Below are 24177 nucleotides of genomic sequence, written 5' to 3'. Positions count from 1 at the left end.
GACAAGCTGAGTGTGCATGGTGCCACATACAGTTTAGTGGAGGGCTGTGTCTAAGTTCAGATCCTACATCTGCCTCTTTATAGCTGTGATCCTTAAGCAAGAAAGAGTCTTAACTCTGCTTCAATGTCTGTGCCTATAAAATGAGGTAACTTTTCTTGCTCACAAGGCTATTACAAGAATTCAGTGAGCTCCCATATAACTAAAAAGAGTTAGCAGCTCCTGGCATGTTAAATATCTACTATATATCCATATATGTTAGATACTTTCCCCTTACCATTATAACTAGTACTGCTAACCAACAAATAACAAAATTCAAACAGCAGTTAATTTCCAAAATACTTTCACTTACTCTGTATTTTTGTAGAATAGAGCCCTTGGTTTTCTTGCCAGATGGCTCTCAGTGGGACTGGATCAATTACTACTGTACCAGACAAAGAGGCTCTGGTATAACCCAAGTGGAGTAATACTTAAGGACAAGACTGTTGGCCTGGCACACTCTTCAGTGGGAGGGCCTCATGGGACAAGATGGGTTTCTCCAAGGATGCTATACTACCTCCATCATGGAATTGCTCACAAACCACCTAATTCCTGATCCCTGCGTTTTTCTCATCTTCTGGGGCTTGTTTTCTCCACTTAGTGACTTTTGCCAGCATCTCTGTCCTTTGGAGACTGGTTCTGATAGGATTTTCTGCTACACTCCCCCTAGTTTCTGACGTTAAGCTGTGGTTCCTTCTTTGTTAATCACCTCTGCACAGAGTGGCTCAGGGAACTGAACCCTACAGAGACAAGGATTTTTCAAAGTCACACAGGCCCTGTGTTCATAAGGAAATGGTTTGCTTAATCCTGGGCTTCTAACCAATAGAACTTTTTGATTAATGGCTGTGGCCATTTCCTTCTCTTTGTAGAGAAGCACTTCTCACTGCCCTGGTGATGCAGGATTTAAGTGCAGGTGATGTAGCTGATTAGATGTGAGCAAAGTCTCAACTCTGGAACTGCTAGTGATTCTGCTTGGGAGGAAAAATTTATAATGTGCTTAGATGTGTGAGGCTAAGCTAAGGATATCAACTCCCAAGGTATAGTTGTATTTAAAAAAAATGGCATATTCACTATCAGAACTAACTTGGGAGCAGGGTCTCAGAGGCTATGAGCAAACTCCAGATTTTGGAGGTCAGCATTTAGCATTACAACAAACAGTAAAAGACAAAACCTCAACAGTAGTGGCTTCTGAAACCTGGGAAGGCAGCAAGGTTCCTTCCATTTGGAATTCCTGTCCTCTCATCCAGTACTAGAAATGGGGAGCTGGGGAACCAGGGCAGAATTCCTACTTCCTAGTACTCTGGTGTCCAGCAGTTCACAAGGGCCCCAGAATGAGGCTCTAAAGGTGCGGTGTTGCTGTCTCTCCAACTTCCAAGCTCACTGTGCCCTCAGTTTGCTAAGCAAACTGAGAGATCTGAATTGTCAAACCCATTCCTGAGGGGAAGGAATGGAGGAAAGGAGAGAAGGGAGGGAAGGAGGGAGGGGAGGGAAAGAGATACATTATCTAGGGTGTTTCTTCTGGGACTGCCCATTTTTTCTTGGCCTCCTAATCCTGCTTTTCCTTATCATAAGCTTGGGCCTATTTCTTCAGTCATAGGAGAAGAGACACCAGTGAAAAAGTTCTATTGGTCAGAAGCCCAGGATTAACTTCTGGATGCTGGAGAAATGTGGGGCTAGCAAGTCACTGCAGTCAAACCTCTGATGGAGGCCTGGTGACTGGAACCCCCCTTCAAGCATTGAATGAGTTTACAGAGGACTATGTTAAGAGACCAGGCTTAGATGATGGGGGAGGTTCATTGAATGCTACTAGAGCCAACACAGACATGCAGTGTTTTCACGCATCTTAGCTTATACTAAGCAAGCTTTCTAGAGTAGGGATTCTTTGGAGAACCCAGCATATGCAGAGCTACCACTAAAGCTACGACTGAAATGGCACTTGAAGAACCTATACATAATAAGGTGCTTGGAGGACACACAGAAATTGGAGAGGTTCCTAAGATATTTCAGAGATTAAAATGCTGTAAGAAAGAGGACCAATAAGATCCAAAACAGGCTTGAAAAATGTCTAGACATATCTTGAGAGGAATACTAGTTAGCTTTCACTGTTAATTTGGCACAGGTCAAAGTTATCTGATAAGAGAGCCCCAATTGAGAAACTGCCGAGATCCTCATGAGGATTGCCAGAATCCACATGGCTACTCACAAATTGCACGTGTATGGGGGTGTGTCTTGATTGATAATTGAAGGAGGACTCAGCCTACTGTGGGCAGCACCACTTACTTCATAGTTGGTCCTAACCTGTATAAGAAGGCTTGCTAAAGGTGGTATATGCCTTTAATTACAGCACTCAGGAGGCACACACAGGTATATCGGTGAGTTTGAGGTCAGCCTAGACTGCCTAGACTACATAGAGAATTCCTCTAGATCAGCCAGGGTAACATAGTGAGAAAAGAAAGCTCACCGAGTATTAGTCTGTGAGTAAGCTACTAGCAAGCATCCTCTTCCATGATACTTCTTAGGGTTCAAGGTTAGGGTTAGAGGTTAGGGGTTAGGGTTAGGGTTGGGAGGTAAGGATATATGGAAGGGTAGCAGGTCTGCCTTCCCACCTTGAGTTCCTGCCTTGACTTGCCTAACAATGGGCTGTGACCTGGGTTGTTTTTGTCTTGTTTTTTGTAAAGATTTTTTTTTTTAAATTATGTGTATATGTGCATATCTTTGTGTAGGTTTGCACACATGAGGAAAAGTGCTGGAGAAGCCCAGTGGAGCATATCAGATCTCCTGGAACTGGATATTTCTGCAGTCATAGGAGAAGAGATACCAGAGCAATAACTGGGGAAATAGGCAGAAACAAAGCTGGTTGTAATCCACCTGGTGTGGGTGCTGGGAATAAAACCTGGGTCCTCTGGGAGGGCAGCAAATGTTCTTAACTGCTGAGCATCTCTCCAGCCCCGTGTTCTGGGGTTGTAAGCTACAATAAACTTTTCCTCCCCTAAGTTGCTTTTGGTCAGAGTATTTTATCCTAACCTCAGGAAGGGAACTACAACAGAAGGAGAATCTGAAGAGTGCTCTAAAGAACAGCTTGGGGGTGGTAAGAAATACTTAAAGGCTGGTGAGGTGTCTCTGTAGGTAAAAGTGCCTGATAACCAGAGTTCAGTCTCTAAACACAATGGAAGGAGAGGGCTGACCCCTCAACGCTTTCTTCTCAGTTCCATGTGGCTCACTGGTTAAGAGCATATCGTACTCCTCTTTTGGAGGATCTAGGTATGATTACCAGTATTCCCATGGCTACTCACAAATGTGTGAGGGATCCAGCACCCTCTTCTGGTCTCTGCAAGCACCAGACACAAAAGTGGTGTGCAGACATAGATACAAGCAAAACACTCATACACATAAATAAACCTTTAAGCACAGGATCTACCTGCACAGGTTCAAACCAGACACAATCCCCATTGAGAAGGGAGGTGGACAAAGTCCCATACCTAGCCAAGAAGCTATTTGTAATTGATGTCATTGGGTGTATCAACCACATTTCATGACAGACCCCAGGCCCAGGAGTAGTTGGCCAACGTAAAACAGACTCTGCTCTTTATTTTGGTGGACCTTTTCCTATGTTTTTGTTAATATTTTATGTCTTACTAGATTTTGTTTTTCATTTTCCTTTTTTTTTTTAAGAGTGGAAATGGAGGTGGGGAGGAGCTAGGGGAGGAAAAGAACATAATCAATATATTGTAAGAAAAAATTTAAAGAAAAAACTAGGAAAAAGTGGTTCTTAAAATAAGTGGGGAAAATGGCTCTGAAAAATCAAAATTTGAAAGCATAGGCTCTGAGTAAGTATTTGATGAAAAAGACTTGTAAGATAAAGAACTATTTGGAAAAAATAGCTGATGACAGCAAAAAAGATGAAGAAAATACAGAAAATACAGATGAAAAGGGATCTGGAGCTGACAATATGGCTCAGCCAAGCCTGGTGACCTGAATTTGGCATCTGGAACATGATAGAAGGAGAGAACCAGTTTCTGTAGGTTGTCCCTTGATTTCTGCATTAAGATTTCTTTTGCTGTGGCAAAACACCATGACCAAGGCAGCTAATAAAAGAAAGCATTTAATTGGGCTTATAGTTTTAGAGAGTTAGAGTCCATGATGGCAGAGCAAGGGTAGGAACAGCTGAGAGTTCACATCTTCATCCAAATGCAGGAGGCAAAGAGGCGCACTGGGGATGACACTAGTCTTTTGAAACCACAAAACCTGCCACTGATGACACTGTATCCAACGAAGCCACACTTCCTATCCTCTCTCAAACAGTTCTACCAACTGGGGACCAAATAGTCAAACACATAAGCCTATGGGGCCATCTCATTCAAATCACCACAATTACACACACACACACACACACACATGCGCACACACACACACACACAGTGGCATGTGTGTGCATGCATGCACTAAACATTTTAATAAGTGAATAAGGGTCTGAAGATGCTATTGAAGAGGAGGAAAGGAATATAAAGAAACTACAGATAGAAGTCATTTGAAGATAACAATTCTAGCAGGAAACTGAGTGAAACTTTCAGAAAACTGTACTACAAAGGTTTGCTACAAAGTAGCAAGAGAAATTATAGAGAAACATTAAAGAACTGAAAAATGAGTGAATGACCAGGCAGAACTAATACAGTGCAACAAGCTGATTTTTGAAATATCTGATCTAGTTGTATGAAATGTATGAAACTAAAGACAATCATTGGTGGGCACTGTTAAATACATCTCAGGATACAGCACCACCTTCTCTTTGCACATGCTTTAGGTCTCTCACTGTGTTGCTTGCCAGCTGTACTCAGAGCATAAAATGTTACTTTTGGAAGTACCAAGGGGATGTACAGTGGATGGGCTCTTCCTTCCAGATGCTCTTCAGCCGCTGGGCCCATGATGCCAGCATCACTTTTCTTTCTTCTTCTGATGAAACATCAAGACCAAAACTGATCTGCGGGGCAAGGACTTTAAATCCACAGAAGTGCAATGTACCATGCTGAAGCCATAAAGAAAAGAAATGATCATAACCATGGTCTTTATGTACATTCAGCTAAACTAGTAAAGGGGGAAAATGATGTGAGTAAGCTTTAAAAAATTATGAAACAATGCTACAAAGTAATTGTTAACAACCCACTTCAGGATAGCTGCAGGATAGAGTACTTCATTTGAAGAAGAACCTGGCAGCTGGAATTATCAGACAGATCTTTACTAATGAACCAACCATTAAACATAGCTTTGATAGATTTGGCAAATTATGTTATTTTTCCAAATATGCTATTTGCTAAATATGATGTATTTGTCATATGTTATATATTCAGTGCTAAGTACAGAAAGGTTATTTTAGCTATGATATGCTGCTGTAGAAAGCTGTTGGCCATACTTGTTAAATCAAAACAAATTTTAAGCAGTGTTTGTTGTATACCACTTACGTAAAATAATAACTAGTAATAGACATTTTTAATGTAAGGATCTATCTAGGCCATTTAGAAATAAATTACAAGTAATTCTTTCTAGAGGTGTAGATTAAGTGGACTTTTAAACATTTTAAATAATGTTTACCTGTATTTCTACTATATGTTGTTATAAACTGGGGTAAAGTACATATTTTTAAAACAAGATTTAAGATTAGTCAAGGACATGTGTGAGAATGGCTAGCCTTCAGGGAGAGATGCTCACAGATTATAATTGCCCTTAATGGAGCACCACTAATCTACTAACTGGAATCATCTTTCAAAACAAGCCTAGTTTCTCCCTAGAAATATCATACTTGATCTTTTGCACTATGCTTTTTAAAAATCACACACTCATATGAGTCTTCCCTATCAGGTGGAGTTAGAGGAAAGAGCCCACATATATGTTTTATATTGCTTTCTCTCAGATGTTATGATTTATTGGAAATCAGCTCTTAAAAATCCATTACTGGGGCTGGAGAAATGGCTCAGCAGTTAAGAGCACTCAATGGGTATGGCAGCATTGGATCTGTAATCCCCGTATATGTGGGGAGAGGAGCAAAAGCAGGCAGATCTCAGGACTCACTAGCCATCCAGTCAAACCAAATCAGCAAGCACCATGGTTAATGAGAGATGTAATCTCAAAAATAGTATTCACACATGCATGCACAGGCAAGTGCATACACACACACACACACACACACACGCACGCATACACATACACACATACAACACACACACAAACATGAGAGCAACAAAAAGCAAGGAATAAACTTAAATATATACTGTCTATATAAAGAAAACTCTTACTGTTTTGAAAAGACACAATAGGATAACTTCACTAACAAAGAGCTGGCAAATCAGTTAAAAATGCCAATAGAAATGAGAAAGGAATGTGAACCTAGAAAGAAAAATCTCAATTTTTATTATTTTGAGACAGGGACTCTTGTATCCCAGTCAGGCCTCCAACTTGTATAGCTGAGGATGACTCCTGCCTTCACCTTCCAAGTGGTGATTACGGCCATGCACTACCACAACTAGCTCAGACTCCAGGCTTTGTGTACACTCAGCACTTGCTCCACCTCAGACTCCTACCTGCAGCTTCTGTCCACAATGTCTACGTTCACAAATGCAATCTCTCCAACTGTTAGTACAAGCTTTCCCCATAACTGGAGCACATCCATTTGGGTTTCAAGGACTCATAAGAGTCTTTGCCCTGAAGTCTGTCTCCTGTTCTCCGTCCCTCATCAGAGAGTTGCATGCACATGGGCATCTTAGCCTGCTGGAACTTACTCTGTCATCGCCTTTCCCTTCTGTAGAGCTATTCTTCAGCTACTCATCTATCTAGGTAGTTTAGAGGCTCAGGTGAAGCTATCCATATCACAGGGTCAGTGGTATCTCTCACCACGGCTAAGGAATGGTGCTAGCTTCATAGATTACTGTAAGTCTGGAGAGGGCTTTCTAGGCCTTGCTGTGGCTCATCACTCATACCCATACACCTTGTCCCACCTCAGGGACATCACAATCCCCAGAAAACAAACAGAAGGCCAGTTTGGCTTAACTTTGGGTCAAACATTATCAAACATACAAAAGTTGTATGTTTTCCCTCTTAGCCAGCCTTTAAAATGCTATCAATTTAAAAAATAAAATAAAGACAAAATGTTATTATTTTCTTTTCTAGTTGGGAGTCAAAAATGATATGGCGTGGCAAGCTTACAAGACATACGTGTATGTGTGTGTGTGTGTAGGGTGCAGGGTGACAGGTTGTCCATTGGGCCAGCAAAGTAGAGAAGACATGTTTACCTGAATTGGCCACAGGAAGTACCGGAAATCTCCATTGACCCCAGCTTTTGTGTACATCTCCGCTGTACCTCCCGTGGTTAAGGAAAGCAGGGCTAATTTACCCTACAGGTAGGGGAGAAAGTAAATGCATCATGTGACTTCAAGAAGAGGAAACTGCTCCTATGGTGTAGTACAGAGATTTTTTGATGGCCAGAAGAGAGTCTGAGGTCAGGTTCTTTCCAGGGTAGACAGATGTAATCCTCCCATGTCCCATGGGCCCATCTAAAGATGACAGCTAGTGCCCTAACAGGGATGGGCACAGAGCAGGTAGCAAAGGGAAAAATGAACATCAAACTTCTAACATGCAGGACTTCTAGAGGGAACTAGGTTTCAGAGACACCACGGGAACTGAGATACTGACCACAGAGCTAATGGAAAGGTGTTGGTGTTTATACAGGGTGACTGTGCCATGAAGGTCAGTGTCTTGGTACCTGATTCATTTTCATCATATATATTTAATTTCTGAAATTTTTAGAATTTAAATCCATTTGCTTAGCAGAACATTCTCTCAATAAGATATACATATTATGCATGGTACCTACCAGTTCCACATTCCTTCTTCTACAATATAGGAACTGTGTGATTACCAGCCCCCCCAGGATAGTCATATGGACCCAATGGTATCAACTGGTATATAAGACTAGCCAGACTGTCACAGAGTTGATACCTTGGCACTGGGGCTGATCATGGTACTGTCCATGCCATTCACCCTTGCTCAGTCAGTATCCAGCCCATACTTCCTTTGCCTTGTATGTAGATTAGTGTGGATGCTTATCCCCTCCACTATCAAAAAGTTTAGTGAATTCAAAAAGAATGTACTTGTCATCCATAAACTGTTTTGCATAATTAACTGCTTAATGAATATTACATATCTAATGCAAAAATGCAAACAAGAAATATTAGTTGATGCCCTCACCTTTCTTCCACTGGACATATCTGTAGTGATCCTTATTTTAAGAACACATACCTTGAGTAAACCAGAGTCATAAAAGCCTGGGATGTCGAAGGCAAACCCTTGGCACAGCACCCTATCCATCCAACCTTTTAGGATTGCTGGAACACTGAACCAGTATAGTGGAAACTGGAGATGGAACAAGCAGAGACAAATTATGTCCTGTCTCAGGATTCATACTTTAGTTCCACTGATCTCTCCTCCAAGGTCACCCAGTAGGAAAAGGTAGCTTACAGGGTCAGCCTAGTGGGGACACAACATGGGCACAGTGGAGAGAGGAGTAGAGCTGACTATGGTACTGAGGAAGTGTGCTGGGTAGCTTTATGTCAGTTTGACACCAGCTAAAGACATCTGAGAGGAGGGATCACAATCATGAAAATGCTTCCATAAGATCAGTTGTAGGTAAGTCTGTAGGGCATTTTCTTAATTAGTGATCAAAGTGGGGAGGGTTTCTGACCATTGTGGGTGGTGCCATCCCTGGGCTGGTGGTTCTATAAGAAAGCAGGCTGAGCAAGCCACATGGAACAAGCCAGTTAGCAGCAGCACTCCCCTGTGGCCTCTGCATTAGCTCCTGCCTCTAGATTCTCTCCCTGTTTGAGTTCCTGTCCTGACTTCTTCATTGAAAGACTATGGAGGTGGAAGTGTAAGCCAAATAAGCCCTTCCCCCTTCAACTTGCTTTTGGTCATGGTGTTTCATCACAGCAAAAATAACCCAAACTAAGATAGGAGGTAAAAACAGAGCCTTTGGGTCATTGAAGTCTTTGCATGATGGAAATCTGTGGAGAGCAGAGCTCTCCAGAAGTGCTGTCATGGCCATTCTCATCCAAAGGACACAGGTTTAGCAGAGAGAGCCCTTATATATTGAGCCACCCTTCTTTTTGAGTCTGACTTGGATTTCAGTCACTATAACAGTACTTTAGAAGCACATGCTTATATGACTACCCAGATTGTTATAGGTACATGTTAACTGCACCCTGTCCAGTTCTGGCAGGAGTGGCCATATTGAATTAGCACTTCTGGAAGTCAGTCTGTTGGTCTAGTTCCTTATGTAGCAGCTTCACCTTCTTGGGATATATACGCCAATCTATATCTATAATGTGTGTGTGTGTGTGTGTGTGTGTGTGTGTGTGTGTACATTGATATGTATGTAGCAACCAGTCACAGGATGGAAGAAAGGCTGTCTTGTTAATGGTCAGGGCATTTAATACAAGAATTGGCCCAGATTGCCTTGATAAGCAATTGTGCATAGAAATCTGGTTCCAGCTAGCTGGCATGTCTGGGACAGTGACTTTGGGAGATGAAAGCAACAATACTGGCACAATTCAGATGCTTCTGGGACCACTGGGCCATGGGTACATTCTTTATTCATATTGACTTAGGGAACCAGGGTTTTGAGTAACTTGGCTATAAGGATCTCTTTACTGAAGTAGGTAAGTGTTCTAACTAGAGTTATAACTAGGAAAGTATTTCAACTGTGTACATGTCCTAAAAAAAAAAAAATACTGGTTCCAAAAGCAGTGTTCAAGTGTTTATTCATAGGAAGAGTCTACTCATCTGAGGAAAAACAAACAAACAAACCTGAAATATCACTAGATCGGCTTCTTTCACCTTTTTCTGCTCTTCAAGTATGTCACTGGTCAGATCTTTCTTCTTGTAGGCTTCATAGGTTTCTATCCCATATCTGAAGACTTCAGGATTAGAGAGGGCACCTAGCAAAGAAAAAAAAGTTTTCATTTATAGATGAGCATCCCCAGCTTGCCTCAGCCTTCCAAAACCTGCTGAACTCACCAAAGCCTTAGGAGTTTTCTGTGACTGACCAGAAAGAAGCTCAGCCTTGAGATCTGGCTGACAGATAAGGCTGGGAGAACCACACTGGTAAGATTGCTTCCTATCTTCCAGGAGCTGTGCTCTGCACAGCTCACTTCTCATATCTCCCCAACAACCCATGAAATCACTGTAATTCCTGACTTAGTAGAAAGGAAGCCAAGACTTGTGAGGAAGTAGGTAGTTAGTGCCATGTGAGTGCCAGGTAGCAGAAGTGGCCTTGTAGACTGATGTGACCTCCCCAATGCATGGCATCAAGACTAGAGTGTGCAAACTCAAGGCCTCTGAGAAGAATCTCAGTGGAAAGTGAGTCAGTCCTTTTCATAACTGAAAAAATTGAGCATTTCTTTGTACTCTTCTGTGCTTTTCAGGGACCCCTAGAGTGGAACTACGTTAGGGAAAAGGCTGGGATGTTCTGGGGAGGTTGTCAGATGGGATATGGCCACCACATTACATCCAGCCTAAGTCTACTTAGGTCCTTTGCACTTACAGTAGTCCTTTAATATCCAAGGGAACTGGGTCTGACACTTTCTGCAATTTCTGTTTTCTCAGTCCCTGTTCTGCTGTTTATTAAATGAAATGAGTACTGGCCATGAACTTGCAGATCAAGCATTCAACTACTTTGATATATCCCCAGCCTGAACTGATGTTTGAAAAAAAAATGGGAGAGAGGTGGAGAGAAGGCTTAGTAATTGAGAGCAGCTAGTATTCTTGTAGAGGATCAAGGTTTGGTCAGCACCCATATAAAACAGGTTATGTCCTGTAACTCAAATTCCAGGAGTTCTGATACCCTATCTCTGCCTTCTCAGACACCTGCATGCCTATGGTATGCATGGAGGCAATCAAACACAAATACACATAAATAAGAAAAGAAAGAAAGATTGGGATGAATATTACAGACTGTATCTGGAGGTGTAGTCTACACAACTCCAAGTGCATAGACAGTGATCAAAGGAAGAGAAGGAAATTAGGAGTATTATTAAATACTGGAAAAAAATAAGGTGAAATTATTTGCAGATAGTTGTTCACATGTCTGAAAAGCTCCCATAAAATCAAAGCATTACTAACAATATGAAAGTTAGAGTTGGTTGGATACACACCCACCAAAATCCATGGGATAAGGCATTTCAATAAAGGAAGGCTACTGATTTGAGTTAATTTTATATCCAGCTACTTTGCAGAAGTTGTTTATCAGCTGTAGGAGTTCTCTGGTAGAATTTTTGGGTTCACTTATGCATGCTATATCTTCTGCAAATAGTGATACCTTGACTTCTTTTTTGCCAATTTCTATCCCCTTGATCTCCTTTTGTTGTCTTATTGCTCTAGCTAGAACTTCGAGTGCTATATTGAATAGATACAGGAAGAGTGGGCAGCCTTGTGTTGTCTCTTACTTTAGTGGGATTGCTTCAAGTATCTCTCCATTTAATTTGTTATTGGCTGTTGGCTTGCTGTTTATTGCTTTTATTATGTTTAGGTATGTGCCTTGAAATCCTGATCTTTCCAAGACTTTTAACATGAAGAAGTGTTATATTTTGTCAAAGGCTTTTTCAGCATCTAATGAAATGATCATGTGATTTTTTTCTTTTGAGTTTGTTTATATAGTGGATTATGTTAATGGATTTTTGTATATTGAACCAATCTTGCATCCCTGCAATGAAGCCTACTTGATTGTGGTGAGTGATGGCCTTGATGTGTTCTTGGATCTGGTCTGATAGAAATTTATTGAGTATTTTTACATCGATATTCATAAGGAAAATTGGTTTGAAGTTCTTTTTTTTGTTGGATCTTTGTGTGGTTTAGGTATCAGAGTAATTGTGACTTCATAAAATGAATTAGGTAGTATACCTTCTGTTTCTATTTTATGGAATAGTTTGAGGAGTGTTGGCATTAGTTCTTTTTTGAAGGTCTGGTAGAATTCCACACTAAAGCCATCTAGTCCTGGGCTTTTTTTTTTGGTTGGGATATTTTAAATGAGTTCTTCTATTTCCTGAGGGGATGTGGGACTGTTTAGATAGTTTACCTGCTCTTGATTTAACTTTGGTATGTGGTATCTGTCTAGAAAATCATGTTTCATCTAGATTTTCCAGTTTTGTAGAATATAGGCTTTTGTAGTAGGATCTGATAGTTTTTTAAATTTCCTCCATTTCTGTTATGTCTCACTTTTCATTTTTGATTTTGTTAATTTGGATACTATCTCTATGCCCCTTAGTTAGTTTGGCTAGGGGTTTATCTATCTTGTTGATTTTTTCAAAGAATCAGCTCCTGGTTGTGTTGATTCTTTGTATCATTCTCATTGTTTCTATTTGGTTGATTTGGGCCTTGAGTTTGACTATTCCTACTATCCACTCCTCTTGGGTGTGTTTGCTTCTTTTTGAAGACTTCCTTTATACAGATGATAAAAGGCTGAGAAAGAAAATGGGGAAACAAAACCCTTCACAATAGTCACAAATAATATAAAATATTTTGTGGTAACTCCAACCAAACACTTGAAAGATCTGTAGGAAAGATTTCAAGAAAGAAATCGAAGAAGACCTCAGAAAATGGAGAGATCTTCCATGCTCTTGGATTGGTAGAATTAACATGTAAAAATGGCCATCTTACCAAAAGCAATCTACAGATTTAATGCAGTCCCCATCAAAATTCCAACACAATTCTTCAGACATGGAAAGAATAAGTCTCCATTTCATATGGATAAACAAAACACCCAGAATAACGAAAACAATTCTTAACAATCAAAAAAAACTTCTGGAGGAATCAACGTCCTTTACCTGAAGCTATACTACGGAGCAGTAGTGATTAAAACCACATGGTATTGGTACAAGTCGATCAGTGGAAAAGAACTGAAGACCCATAAATAATCCCACACACTTATGGACACTTGATCTTTGACAAAGAAGCCAAAAATATACAATGGACAAAAGAAAGCACCTTCAATAAATGTGGCTATTCTAACTGTCAGTTGGTATGTAGAAAAAAGAAAATAGATATTTGTCACCTTGCACAAAGCTCAAGTCCAAGTGGATCAAGGACATCAACATAAAACTAGATACACTGCATCTAATAGAAGAGAAGGTAGGAAAGAGCCTAGAACTCATTGGAAGGGTGAGGGGGTGGATTTCCTAAACAGAACTCCCAATGGCTCAGGCTCTAAAATCAAGAATTGATAAATGGGACCTCATGAAACTAGGAAGCTTCTGTAAGGCAAAGAACATAGGACAAATCTGCATTCTACAGATTGGGAGAAAAATCTTCACTAATCCCACATCCAATAAAGGGCTAATTCCAAAATATATAAAGAACTCAAGAAGCTAACCCTCAGAAGAACAAACAACACAATCAAAAAATGGGTATAGGGCTAAACAGAGAACTCATAACCAAGGAATCTTGAATGGCCAAGAAACACCTAAAGAAATGTTCAGAGTCCTTAGTTATCAAGGAAATGCAAATCAAAACAACCCTGAGATTCCAGATTACACCAATCAGAATGGCTAAGATAAAAAACTCAGGTGACAGCACATGTTGGTGAGGATATGGAGAAAGAGGAACATTCCTCCATTGCTGGTGGACTTGCAAACTGGTACAACTACTCTGGGAATTAATCTGGGGGTTCCTCACATAACTGGAAATAGACCTACCTAAAGACCTAGCTATATCACTCTAGGGCATATACCCAAAAGATGCCTCCACCATACCACAGGGGTATATGCTCCACTATGTTCATAGTGGCCTTATCTGTGATAGCCAGAAGCTGGAAACAACCCAAATGCCCCACAATGGAAGAAAGTGTGCTTCATTTATACAATTGAATACTATTCAGCTGTTAAGAATGAGGACATCATGAGTTCTGCAAGCAAATGAATGGAACTAGAAAATATCACCCTGAGTGAGGTAACTCAGACCCAAAAGAACATACATGGCATGTACTCACTAGTAAGTGGATATTAACCAGAAGAGTACAGAATACTCAGGATACAATCCACAGAACTCAAGAAGGTTAACAAGCAGAAGGGCTCAAGTAAGGATGCTTCAATCCTACTTGGTAGGAGAAGAAAACAATCATGGGAGGCAGAGGGAGGGAGGGATCTGGGTAGGACAGGAGAGGAGGAGGGGAATAGGGGAACATGATCAGGTATTGGGGGCTGGGGGAGACAGGAGAGGAGCCCCGAGGGCCAGCAGAATGAATGGAAATATGCAACCTGGGTGGTAGATAAGGGGGACCCTCTAGAATGTACTAGAGACCTGGGAGGTGAGAGACTCTCAGGACTCAAAGGGAAGGACCTTGGATGAAATGCCCAACAGTTGGGAGAGGGAACTCATAGAGTCCAGCTGCAGGAGAAAGACAGGGCATCAAGTGGAGGGTTGGGGTTACCATCCCACAGTCAAAAACTCTGACCCAGAATTGTTCCTGTCTAACAGAACTGCAGGAACAAAAATAGAGAACAGACTAAGGGAAAGGCAATCCAGTGACTGGCCCAACTTGGGATCCAGCTTAAGGGGAGGCTCCAAGGCCTGACACTATTTATTACTGATGCTGTGGTGTGCTTGCAGACAGGAGCCTAGCATGGCTGCCCTCTGAGAGGCCCAACAAGCAGCTCACTGAGACAGACACAGATACTTATACCCAACTACTGGACTGGAGTCGGGGACCCTGTGGTTGAATTAGGGAAAAGCAGGAAGAAGCTGAGGAGGGGGGAGACCCAATAGGAAGACCAGCAGTCTCAACTAACTTGGACCTCTGTGATCTCTCAGATACTGAGCCATCAACTAGGCAGCTGGTACTATCCCCCAACCCCCACAACCCGACACATATACAGCAGAGGACTTCCTAGTCTGGACTCAGTGGGAGAAGATGTGAGTAACCCTCCAGAGATTTGAGCCCCAGGGAGTGGGAAGGCCTGGTGGGGTAGGAGGACATCCTCTTAAGGATGGGGGCATGGTGGGGGGAGGAGGAATGGAATGAGGAACTGTGGGAGAATGGACCAGGAGGGGGACAACGAGTAGACTGTGAAAAATAAAAGCAATAAAAAAAGTGTTAAGAAAACCTAATCTCACAGAAGCTTCCTAAAATATATACATATAAATATGCAAAAAAAATTTTTAATGGACTTATACTATAATGTGGTAACAGGACTAAATAAATAGATAAAAAGCTTTTAAAAAGACATCTCAATAAACCCAAGGAAGGGTAAAAGAGGAAGGGAGGAAATTCAGGGCAAATGAAAGATCACATCATTCTCTTGAAGAACAAGAAGCAGCATCACAGAATTCTCCCTAAATTTACCTATATGGTTAATGAGACCTTAGCAAAAATACCATTGGATTTCTTTTTTAATCTGGAATGCTCACTTAAAGACTTAATTGAAAACTAAAGTAAAAACAATCACAAAAACTAGGAATTGACAGTGATCTAGCTTGATCAGACATTAAATTCTATGTATGTATATACATATGTATCTATCTAGATATCTAGATATAGGTATAGATATAAATAGATATTATTCTGTCTGTTGATTATCAGGAAACACTTTCTGGAAGATTTTACCTCACTGATGCTAATTTCTTCTTAATTACTATTAACTTCTCAGCTCTAGCTAACCAGCATCTATACCACTGTGGTGGTTTGAAATAGACTGGCCCCCATAGGCTCATATAGTTGAATACTTAGTCATCAGTTGGTAGACTGGGAAAGATAAAGAGATGTAGCCTTGTGGAGGAGGTGTGTCACTGGGAGCATGCTTTGCGGTATCAAAAGCCCACACCAGATCCAGTGTCTCACGTCCTGCCTGCAGATCAGGATGTGGCTCTGAGCTGCTTTTTCAGTACCATGCCTGACTGCATGCCACCATACTCCCTGCTGTGATGATAATGGTCTAACCCTCTGAAACTGTAAGCAAGGCCCCAATTAACTGCTTTCTTTTAAAAGAGTTGCTTTGGTCACAGTATCTCTTCACAGCAATAGAACAGTGACTAAGACACACCCAGCAAAATAAATATTTCACTTCAAGGTGCTGGTTGCTTGTTAATCACAGCTGATTCTTCAGCCCCAGCTGAGTAGAACCACAGACACTTAATTCAAAATAGTAAATATGCATTGGCCTCTATAGTCTTTAATAACTCTCAAACTTCCCTCCAGAACTTCATAGGTCAGGCCTCTCTCATTTGCATTTCTCTTAACATTCTTTTCCTCCAAGCTCCCACAGAACACTTCCACCAAGCTTTTCTCACTCAAACACTCAATGGCTTTTTCACCCAAAGTTCCAAAGTCCTCCTACCGTCTTCCCAAAACCAACATGTTTAGGTCTGTCTCAGCAATACCCCATTCCTGATACCAAATTCTGTCTTAGTGAGGGTAACTAAGATATGCTGAAACACCATGACCAAAGCAACTTGGGGAGGAAAGGGTTAAAAGGCCTATACTCCCACTTCACTATTCATCATTGGAGGAAGTCAGGACAGGAACTCAAAGAGGGTAGGAATCTGGAGGCAGGAGCTGAAACAGAGGCCATGGAGGATGCTGCTTACTGGCTTGTTCCTTCTGGCTTGCTCAGCTCAGTTTTTTTTTTATAGCTCAGGGGTAACACAACCCACAGTGATCTGAGCCCCTCCCCTCAATCACTAAATTAAGAAAATACCCTACAGGCTTGCCTATGGTCTGATCTTATGGAGACATTTCCTGAATTTACATTCCCTCCTCTCCAATGACTAGCTTGTGTCAAGTTGCCATAAAGCTAGCCAGCAGACAGTGGGGAAATTTTCTTAAGGGCATTTCAGGAGATCCCATCCATAGCACCTTACAGATATGAAAGAGAAAACTTGCTTGAATATTTTCCCTTGAGAAGACTATGCCTGTGGGCAACCTGATTATAATGGAAATCCTAGGAAGCTGTTTCCACAGAATTAGTTTCATTGTGCTCAGGCTCCCAGGTATTTAGAAGCCAGCCCAGCAATGATGCAAATGGATCTAGTCACTGACTTAGAACTGCAAGCCCAAATAAATCTATCCTCAAGTTGTTTATGTTAGGTGTTCTGTGAGAGGTGAGGAAGCAACAGGAAGATATTGCTGACATTTTAAAAATTATAAAATACAGAAAGTTTAAAAAAAAAAGACAGATGATTTACAGCTGGACTCACCAGTGATATCGTTTCTTGTGGCCCTTGGCTCAAAGTTCATTGTATACAAATCAGACACAGTGACTGTGCATCCCTGCTTGCTCAGTTCTTCCACAGCCACGTTCTTCAGGGACCCATTGAAGGATTTGGGTTCTTGGTGTGCATAGATGATGAGCACTTTCTTACCTATTAAAGGGAATACATGGTTCCATTAGAAGCCTGTGCAAAGAATTTGAAAAGCAAATCCATTTTGCCAAAAACCCAGTGCAGACTAGGGTAAAACTGATGTGTAGGCACATTACTGCATTGAGCCAAAGAAATCAGCAGCCTTTTAAGTGGGTGATATAATAATGAATATTTTAGTGCTATTATAGGGCACTGTAGCCAGACTTACTAATAATGCAAGTTGAGAAGCTTGTATTTTTTTAAATGTTTGGGACCAGAAATGATTTGGAATTTGGATTTTTTTTCAGACTTTGAAATGTCTGTATAGACTTTATAAGTCCATATTCCAAATTTGAAAATTCAAAATTGCAAATGCTCAAGAACTCAAACATTTTGGTTCTGGAGATTTGGTAATCATGTGCTCAGAATTGTATTTCTGTATTAAGCTAGTCAACCTTTACTCATAGAACGATGAACCAAGACATGTCTCTTTAGAAAACATACAATAAAATTCTTCTAAAAGCCTGTTCAATTTTGGATAGCCTCTATGACAATTTTTAGCCTTGCTTTATAACAGAAAACAAAACAAAAAACAATAGGAATTAATCTCTTGTGCCTACATTGGCAGTCAGCAATAATGGCATGTTTCACACTAGTATATTCTGCTTCCATCTCCCGCAGGTCCATGGACAGTTGACACTGAAATAAAATAGGATGAACCAGATCCTGATCTTTGTGGGAGACAGGGCAGTGTAGAACCTATTTTTTGGTGGTGACATTGAGACAAGAATATTCTAAGAACGAGTTATGAAGGCACAGTTTCTATCATGAACAAGCATGAGGACCTGAATTTGGATCCCAGCATGCACCAAAAAGCCAAAGATGTCAGCACATGTCTGTCACCCCATAACTTGGTGGGGGATAGAGACAAGAGAATATCAGGAGCTGCTTACTGGACAGCCAGTCTAGGTCAAAAAGTGCACACGAGATTCCATACAGACCCTGTATTTACAAGGTTGAAGGGGGTGGAGAGATGACTCAATGGCTGCTCTAGAAGACCTGTGTTCAATTCTCAGTACCCATATGGCAGCTCACAGCCAAACCATCTGAAACTGTAGTTGCAGAAGATGCCCTCTTTTGACCTCTGAGAGTACCAGACATGCATGTGGTACACAGACATACATGCAAACACTCACATACATAATAAAATAATTTTAAAAAGTTAGGTAGAGAATGAGTGTGGAGGGCAATCCCAATGTCAACCTCTGGCCTTCTCATGTGCTGATACAGGCAAGTGCACCTATATATGCACATGTACACACACACACACACACACATATACACACATAAAGAGAGAGAAAGAGAGAAAGAGTGTGTGTATATGTATGTATGTGTGTGTGTAAAACTCTTGTGTGTATGTGTGCATGTGAATGTGAATACATGAATGTATGTATGTGTATAGAGCCCAGAGGTCTATAACAGGTGTTTTCTTCAGTGGCTTTTTACTTTATTTTTTTTGACCATAGTCTCTCATTGAACTAATTTGGCTAGACTGGCTAGCCAGAGAGCTCCAGGAATGCCTCTGTCTACATGCTGCGTTATAGATGAGCACTCCTGTGCATGGATTTTGTGAGGGTACTAGGGATCTGAACACAGATCTCTCTGACGCTAAGATTTGATTTGAACTTTCTAGTCTAGGACTCTGAATAGAAAACACATCTAAGGTTGAAGTAAACATGTTCAGGGCATTCAACTGAGTATAAAGGTTGAATTTCTTCTTCTTCTTCTTTTTTTTTTTAATGGTTCACCTTTTTTTGTTTGTTTTAAAGATTTTATGTATATGATTACACTGTAGCTTTCTTCTGACATACTTGAAGAGGGCATCAGATCCCATTACAGATGGTTGTGAGCCACCATGTGGTTGCTGGGATTTGAACTCAGGACCTCTGGAAGAGGTCCATCTCCCCAGCCCAAGGTTGAATTTTTTGTGTTAAGGATTAAGTATGAAATTTTATTTCATTTTCTAATGTTCCATTGCTATAAAGGACTTTCCAAAAGAAAGAGGGCTTTCCAAGAGAATGGGTATAAATGAAATACTTGTATCAGTGTTTCTCAAGCAGGGACAATATTACCAGTCATGGCTATGGCTGTGAACAGTAGAGATGTTTCTCGTTATCATAATTGGTGGTGGAAGTAGTACTTCTAGCATCTAATGAGGACCACCCCAGAAACTATATTAAATATGCTACAAGATAGTACCCTATAACTGGTCTGACCTCAAACATCAGTAATACCAAGGGTGAAAAATCCAAAACCAGGTACAAGGCACTAATTTAGCTGTGCGGAGTGCTTGTCTGACATGTACAAATAAATACTGTAAAAGTAAAGGAAATATGTATAAAATGTACATTACAACATGAACAATGAGGTAAATCTACATATTCTAAAATGAAAGAAGTCAATGTAATATATTACTGAGTAAAAAAAAATGAACTGTAAAATTATGTATCTCTGGTGTGTGTGTGTGTATGTGTGTGCAAATGCGTGTGCACGCACGCGGTGTAATAAGCAGACATACAAGCAAAGTAAAGCAGCCCTGGAGATGTGGCTCAGTGACAGATATGTGGTTCTGGTGCATGTGGCACTGGGTTTTTTCCCTAGTACTGCAAAAGGAAGGAAAAGGTAAAGATGGAATCAAACCTTGGTCTAAAATAGAAGCTAGTTTCTTCACTGTTCTTTTTGAGCACTTTTTTTCTCAAGAATGGTTACTGGACAAAGGTAGGAAAGGCATGTGGCCCACTTTTGGTGGAGGTTAAAATAGACAGAGTAAGTAAAAAGTACCAAGAAGTTAGTTACACATGGTGATCCATGCCATAAACCAAATGGGTTCACATGCACTTCTATGTTGCTTAATTTTTAATAGGACATGATACAATTTCTGACTAAATGTCTAACACCCCTATAACTAGTCATTACCTGCCATGTTAGAGGAGATGGATTCTCTGATTTGGATAATAGCCAAAAGTTTCAGGTACTGCCACTCTCCTTGGTTATTGTAACACTCTGGAAGAAATAAAGGGAAAATGGAAGATAGAGCTGAGGTCAGGATACTAAGTGTAGGCCTCAGAGTGGCTGCTTCACAAACACATCTGAACAACAGCTTTTCAGAGGGTGAGGAAACCACTCTGGAGAAGGGGGCTTCCTGGTAAAAACCACATACAATGTCACACCAATGCTTTCCTGTGTTTTTTGGAGGACTTGAACTTTCCATGCAGGAGCTATAGAGGAGCTCCTAGGAAATGTGCCTCAGACAAACAATTGAGCAGTGCCTGCTCAGCCAGCCTTTCTGCATCCCAAGATTTCACTTTTAGCCGGTAAGTGAGGCTCACAAGACAAAGGGCATCAGGGAAGTCAAGGGGTGTCACTGTGCATCTCTGGGCCTTTTCCTCAGCTGTAAATAAGGCATGCTTCAATCTTCTATCTAGAGCAGTGGTCCTCAACCTTCCTGATGTGGTCACCCTTTGTTGTGGTGACTTCCAACCATAAAATTATTTTCATTGCTACTTCATAACTGTAATTTTGCTACTGTTATGAATTTTAATGTAAAAATCAGATATGCAGGATCTATGACCTCTGCGAAAGGGTCCTTTGACCCCAGAGGAGTTGTGGCCCACAGGTTGAAAAGCACTGCTCTAAAGTCACAGGGTGGCCCAGAAGAATAAGAAAGATGGCACATATACATGCGGTTATTATATAATGTGACACTAGGAGACCTTGCATGGATGTAGCATGTGCAAACAAGCCCTGGGGTTTAGTCTCCAGCACACTTCCCTTCAAGAAATGATTTTGGATAAAATGTGCTTCCTAATGGGCTCCAAATACAAGGAGGCTGTCTTGGTTAGGGTTCTACTGCTGTGAACAGACACCATGACCAAGGCAAGTCTTATAAAGGACAACATTTAATTGGAGCTGGCTTACAGGTTCAGAGGTTCAGTCCATTACCATCAAGGCAGGAGCATGGCAGTATCCAGACAGGTATGATTCAGGCAGAAATGAGAGTTTTACATCTTGTTCCAAAGGCAAACAGGAGAAGACTGGTTTCCAGAGAGCTAGGATGAGGGTCTTAAAGCCCATGCCCACAGTGACACACCTCTCCAACAAGGCCACACCTCCTAATGGTGCCACACCCTGGGCCAAGTATATACAGACCATCACAGAGGCTCATGTCATCACTGTCTTGGTTAGCCATCTCCAGAACAGCTTTCTGGAGGCAGGATGTGTTGGTCTGAATGAGAAATGTACCCTCTTAGTCTCTGGTATTTGAACATTCAGTTCCCATTTGGCGATGCTGTTTGGAGAGGTTATGGGGACATACAGCCTTGCTGGAGGAAGCATATCACTGGGGGCAGGATTTGAGATTATATGGCCTTACTCTACTTCTCATCCCCTCTCTCTGCTTCCTGATTGTGATTAAAGATGTGAACTCTCAGCTCCCTACTCCTGTCATCATGGCTGCTGCTAGCTGCCATGCTTCCTTGCCACGATAGACTCTTGTCCCTCTGAAACCATAAGCCAAAATAGATTCTTTCTTCTACAAGTCACTTTTGGTCATAGTATTTTATCACAGCAACAGAAAAGTAACTAATACACAATATTTCCTGCTATTGGGAAGAAAAAAAAAAACACAACCAAAAACTCAGATAAAAGTCAACAATGAAAAACCAAACAATCCAATTCAGACTTTTCTCCAAAGTTATACAAATGAGCCTTATAAGCATGTGAAAAGGCATGTTAATCATTAGGGAAATATTATAGCTAAATGAAAATAGATTCTGAGGTTGTTGGGACACAAGATTTTGAGACAGTCTTATTTGTTTACTCATGCAAGGAATGGACATTAAGACTAGGGGAAAGATTCGAAAAGGTCAAAGTTCCATCTGCCATTGGTTCATGATGCATGTTTACAGAGCGGATCCAAAGTTTCATCTCTTTAGCAGAACACTAATCAGATGACTTTCTCCTATCTCAGTCAATAAACATTACGTAGACACCACAAATCCACATTTCCTCTGCCTGTTCCATTACAGAAAGGGTGTCCAAACAGAGACAGTAAGTAAATGGTGATACTGAGCCAGCCATGCAAAAACTTGAAGCAAGAGAGAGAAGTCCAGGAGAGTAAGCTGGCAGGCAGTCCGGTAAGGACCCGGTGGCAACTGAACTGTAAGAGTTCCAAGAAACAGCAAGAAAGGTTATTTAGCTGGCCTCTAGTTTGAAGTGAGTGGCTGGTTATGCAGCCAGGGACCTGGGTTGGGGAATGACTAAAATAGGGCAGAATAAAGATTTTATGCCAAGAATAACAGAAGACCTTAGGCAGATAGCCCCAAGGTTGCTACATCTTTTCAAAGGTTCCCAGAGCCACTGCAGATGAGCAAAAACACATCCGGAAGTTCCCCAAGTGGGCCCAGAGGCACTTTAGTGGGGACTTTTGACTGCAGTGCCCCTAGGCACACTCTACACTTGGTCTTGCCCCGATACTCCATCTGTGCTACTCAGCCCAGTTTATGCATTTGTATTACATTGGATATGGCTGGCTGGGTGCATCAGGGTTGAAATTTCTTCTTGCTCAACTCTCGAAGAGTAAGAAATGGGAACATAGAGAGAGTCTCCTGATTCAGGCTCTTCACTCCCAAATTCTCTCCTTAGGTGGAAATTGCAAGTTACCCAGAGTTTTTTTGTTTTTGTTTTTGTTGTTGTTAGTTGTTGGTTTGTTTTGTTTTGTTTTTGCTGTTGTTTTGCTTGTGGGGGAGGTGTGGTTATTAACCTACAAGCCACATGAAATGAGCCACATGGTATTTAAAGATACACATAATTTGTCTTACCATCCTGCAGTTATTTTGATATTTTCACTGTATCATTTTCTACACAGGCAGGCTCTATGGTGGTCATTCTAACATCTGACATGTTATCCTGTAGTGACATCATTGCCGGCCAGCTTTCTGTGCTCACTTAGGTTATCTTATTCTAGAGTGTGCTCTGCCTCAAGCTCTTCTCCCCACCTTCTCCTAGAGATTTCTACGGCACACAAAATTTCAGTCTTCTGTCTCTTTCTTACTGAGATTTCCAGAAGTTACAGGTTACTGAAACCAATAGTTTCACATTAAGGTTACAGAAAGCTGATACTTCTTTTGAGCCAGAGTTCTTGAAGACAGAGTGAATCGCAGTTGCTTAAGGCTCCAGGGTAAGGGAAGGCACCCTGTACAAACTTTGCTCTCGGCTCACTTCGATTTTTACCCTTTGGTAAAAAATATGCAGAGACCTACAACTGCTCACTATACAGGAGTGGCCTGGACGTGCCTGCAGATACTTAAAGAAAGGCTCGAGGTACGAGGAACCTTGGGAACACGAGTCCACAGTTTAATAGGCAAGCTAAAAACCGGAACGGACCTCTTTAGTCCGGTATTTCCCCCCAATCCCCAAAGTTGCTTGCAGGAATGACGGGCATGCCCCAGGGAAGCAGTGAAACAGACTCTCACCTTTTGCCTCCTGAAGGGAACATGCGCACAGTGCGGCACAGCCACTGTCCGGGCAGGAATATCTATAGTGTGCCTGCCCGCACTGCGGCTGCGCACTGGGGCCCGGGACAGCTCCCCTCCGGGCCCCGCCCTCACACTGACTGACCTCTGGTCGCTTCTTGGCAACAACCCGCCCACAGCTCCCTCTAGTCAGTCAGTACAGAATCATTGAACTTCAATCTTCCCTCCCCTCCTGTCT

General features: G+C 41.4%; 2 protein-coding genes across 6 annotated transcripts in view; one reads left to right on the top strand and one right to left on the bottom strand.

Annotated features, from left to right (window-relative positions):
• The window catches only part of LOC116082570 (serpin B6), a 91614-nt gene that overhangs the window by 22883 nt on the left and 44554 nt on the right, over positions 1–24177 (top strand). The window lies entirely within an intron of this gene.
• On the bottom strand, positions 4122–24007 carry Nqo2 (N-ribosyldihydronicotinamide:quinone reductase 2). Of its 5 annotated transcripts, none has more exons than XM_031359473.1 (7): positions 23940–24007; positions 20383–20469; positions 17263–17427; positions 9886–10016; positions 8323–8436; positions 7317–7418; positions 4122–5059 (listed from the first exon to the last, which is right to left on the bottom strand). In XM_031359473.1, the coding sequence occupies exons 2-7, from the start codon at positions 20387–20389 to the stop codon at positions 4883–4885; spliced, it is 696 nt and encodes a 231-aa protein (XP_031215333.1). In that variant the 5' UTR covers positions 20390–20469; positions 23940–24007; the 3' UTR covers positions 4122–4882. The 5 variants fall into 5 exon arrangements, with proteins under 5 accessions (XP_031215333.1, XP_031215332.1, XP_031215334.1 ...); XM_031359472.1 differs by lacking the exon at positions 23940–24007 and adding an exon at positions 21409–21539; XM_031359474.1 differs by lacking the exon at positions 23940–24007 and adding an exon at positions 21385–21452.

Source organism: Mastomys coucha, unplaced genomic scaffold (genome assembly GCF_008632895.1).
Source record: "Mastomys coucha isolate ucsf_1 unplaced genomic scaffold, UCSF_Mcou_1 pScaffold7, whole genome shotgun sequence".
In the NCBI taxonomy this organism is placed as follows: Eukaryota; Metazoa; Chordata; class Mammalia; order Rodentia; family Muridae; genus Mastomys; species Mastomys coucha.
Note: the sequence above shows the minus strand (reverse complement) of the source record. Positions and strands in the feature narration are given on the sequence as shown.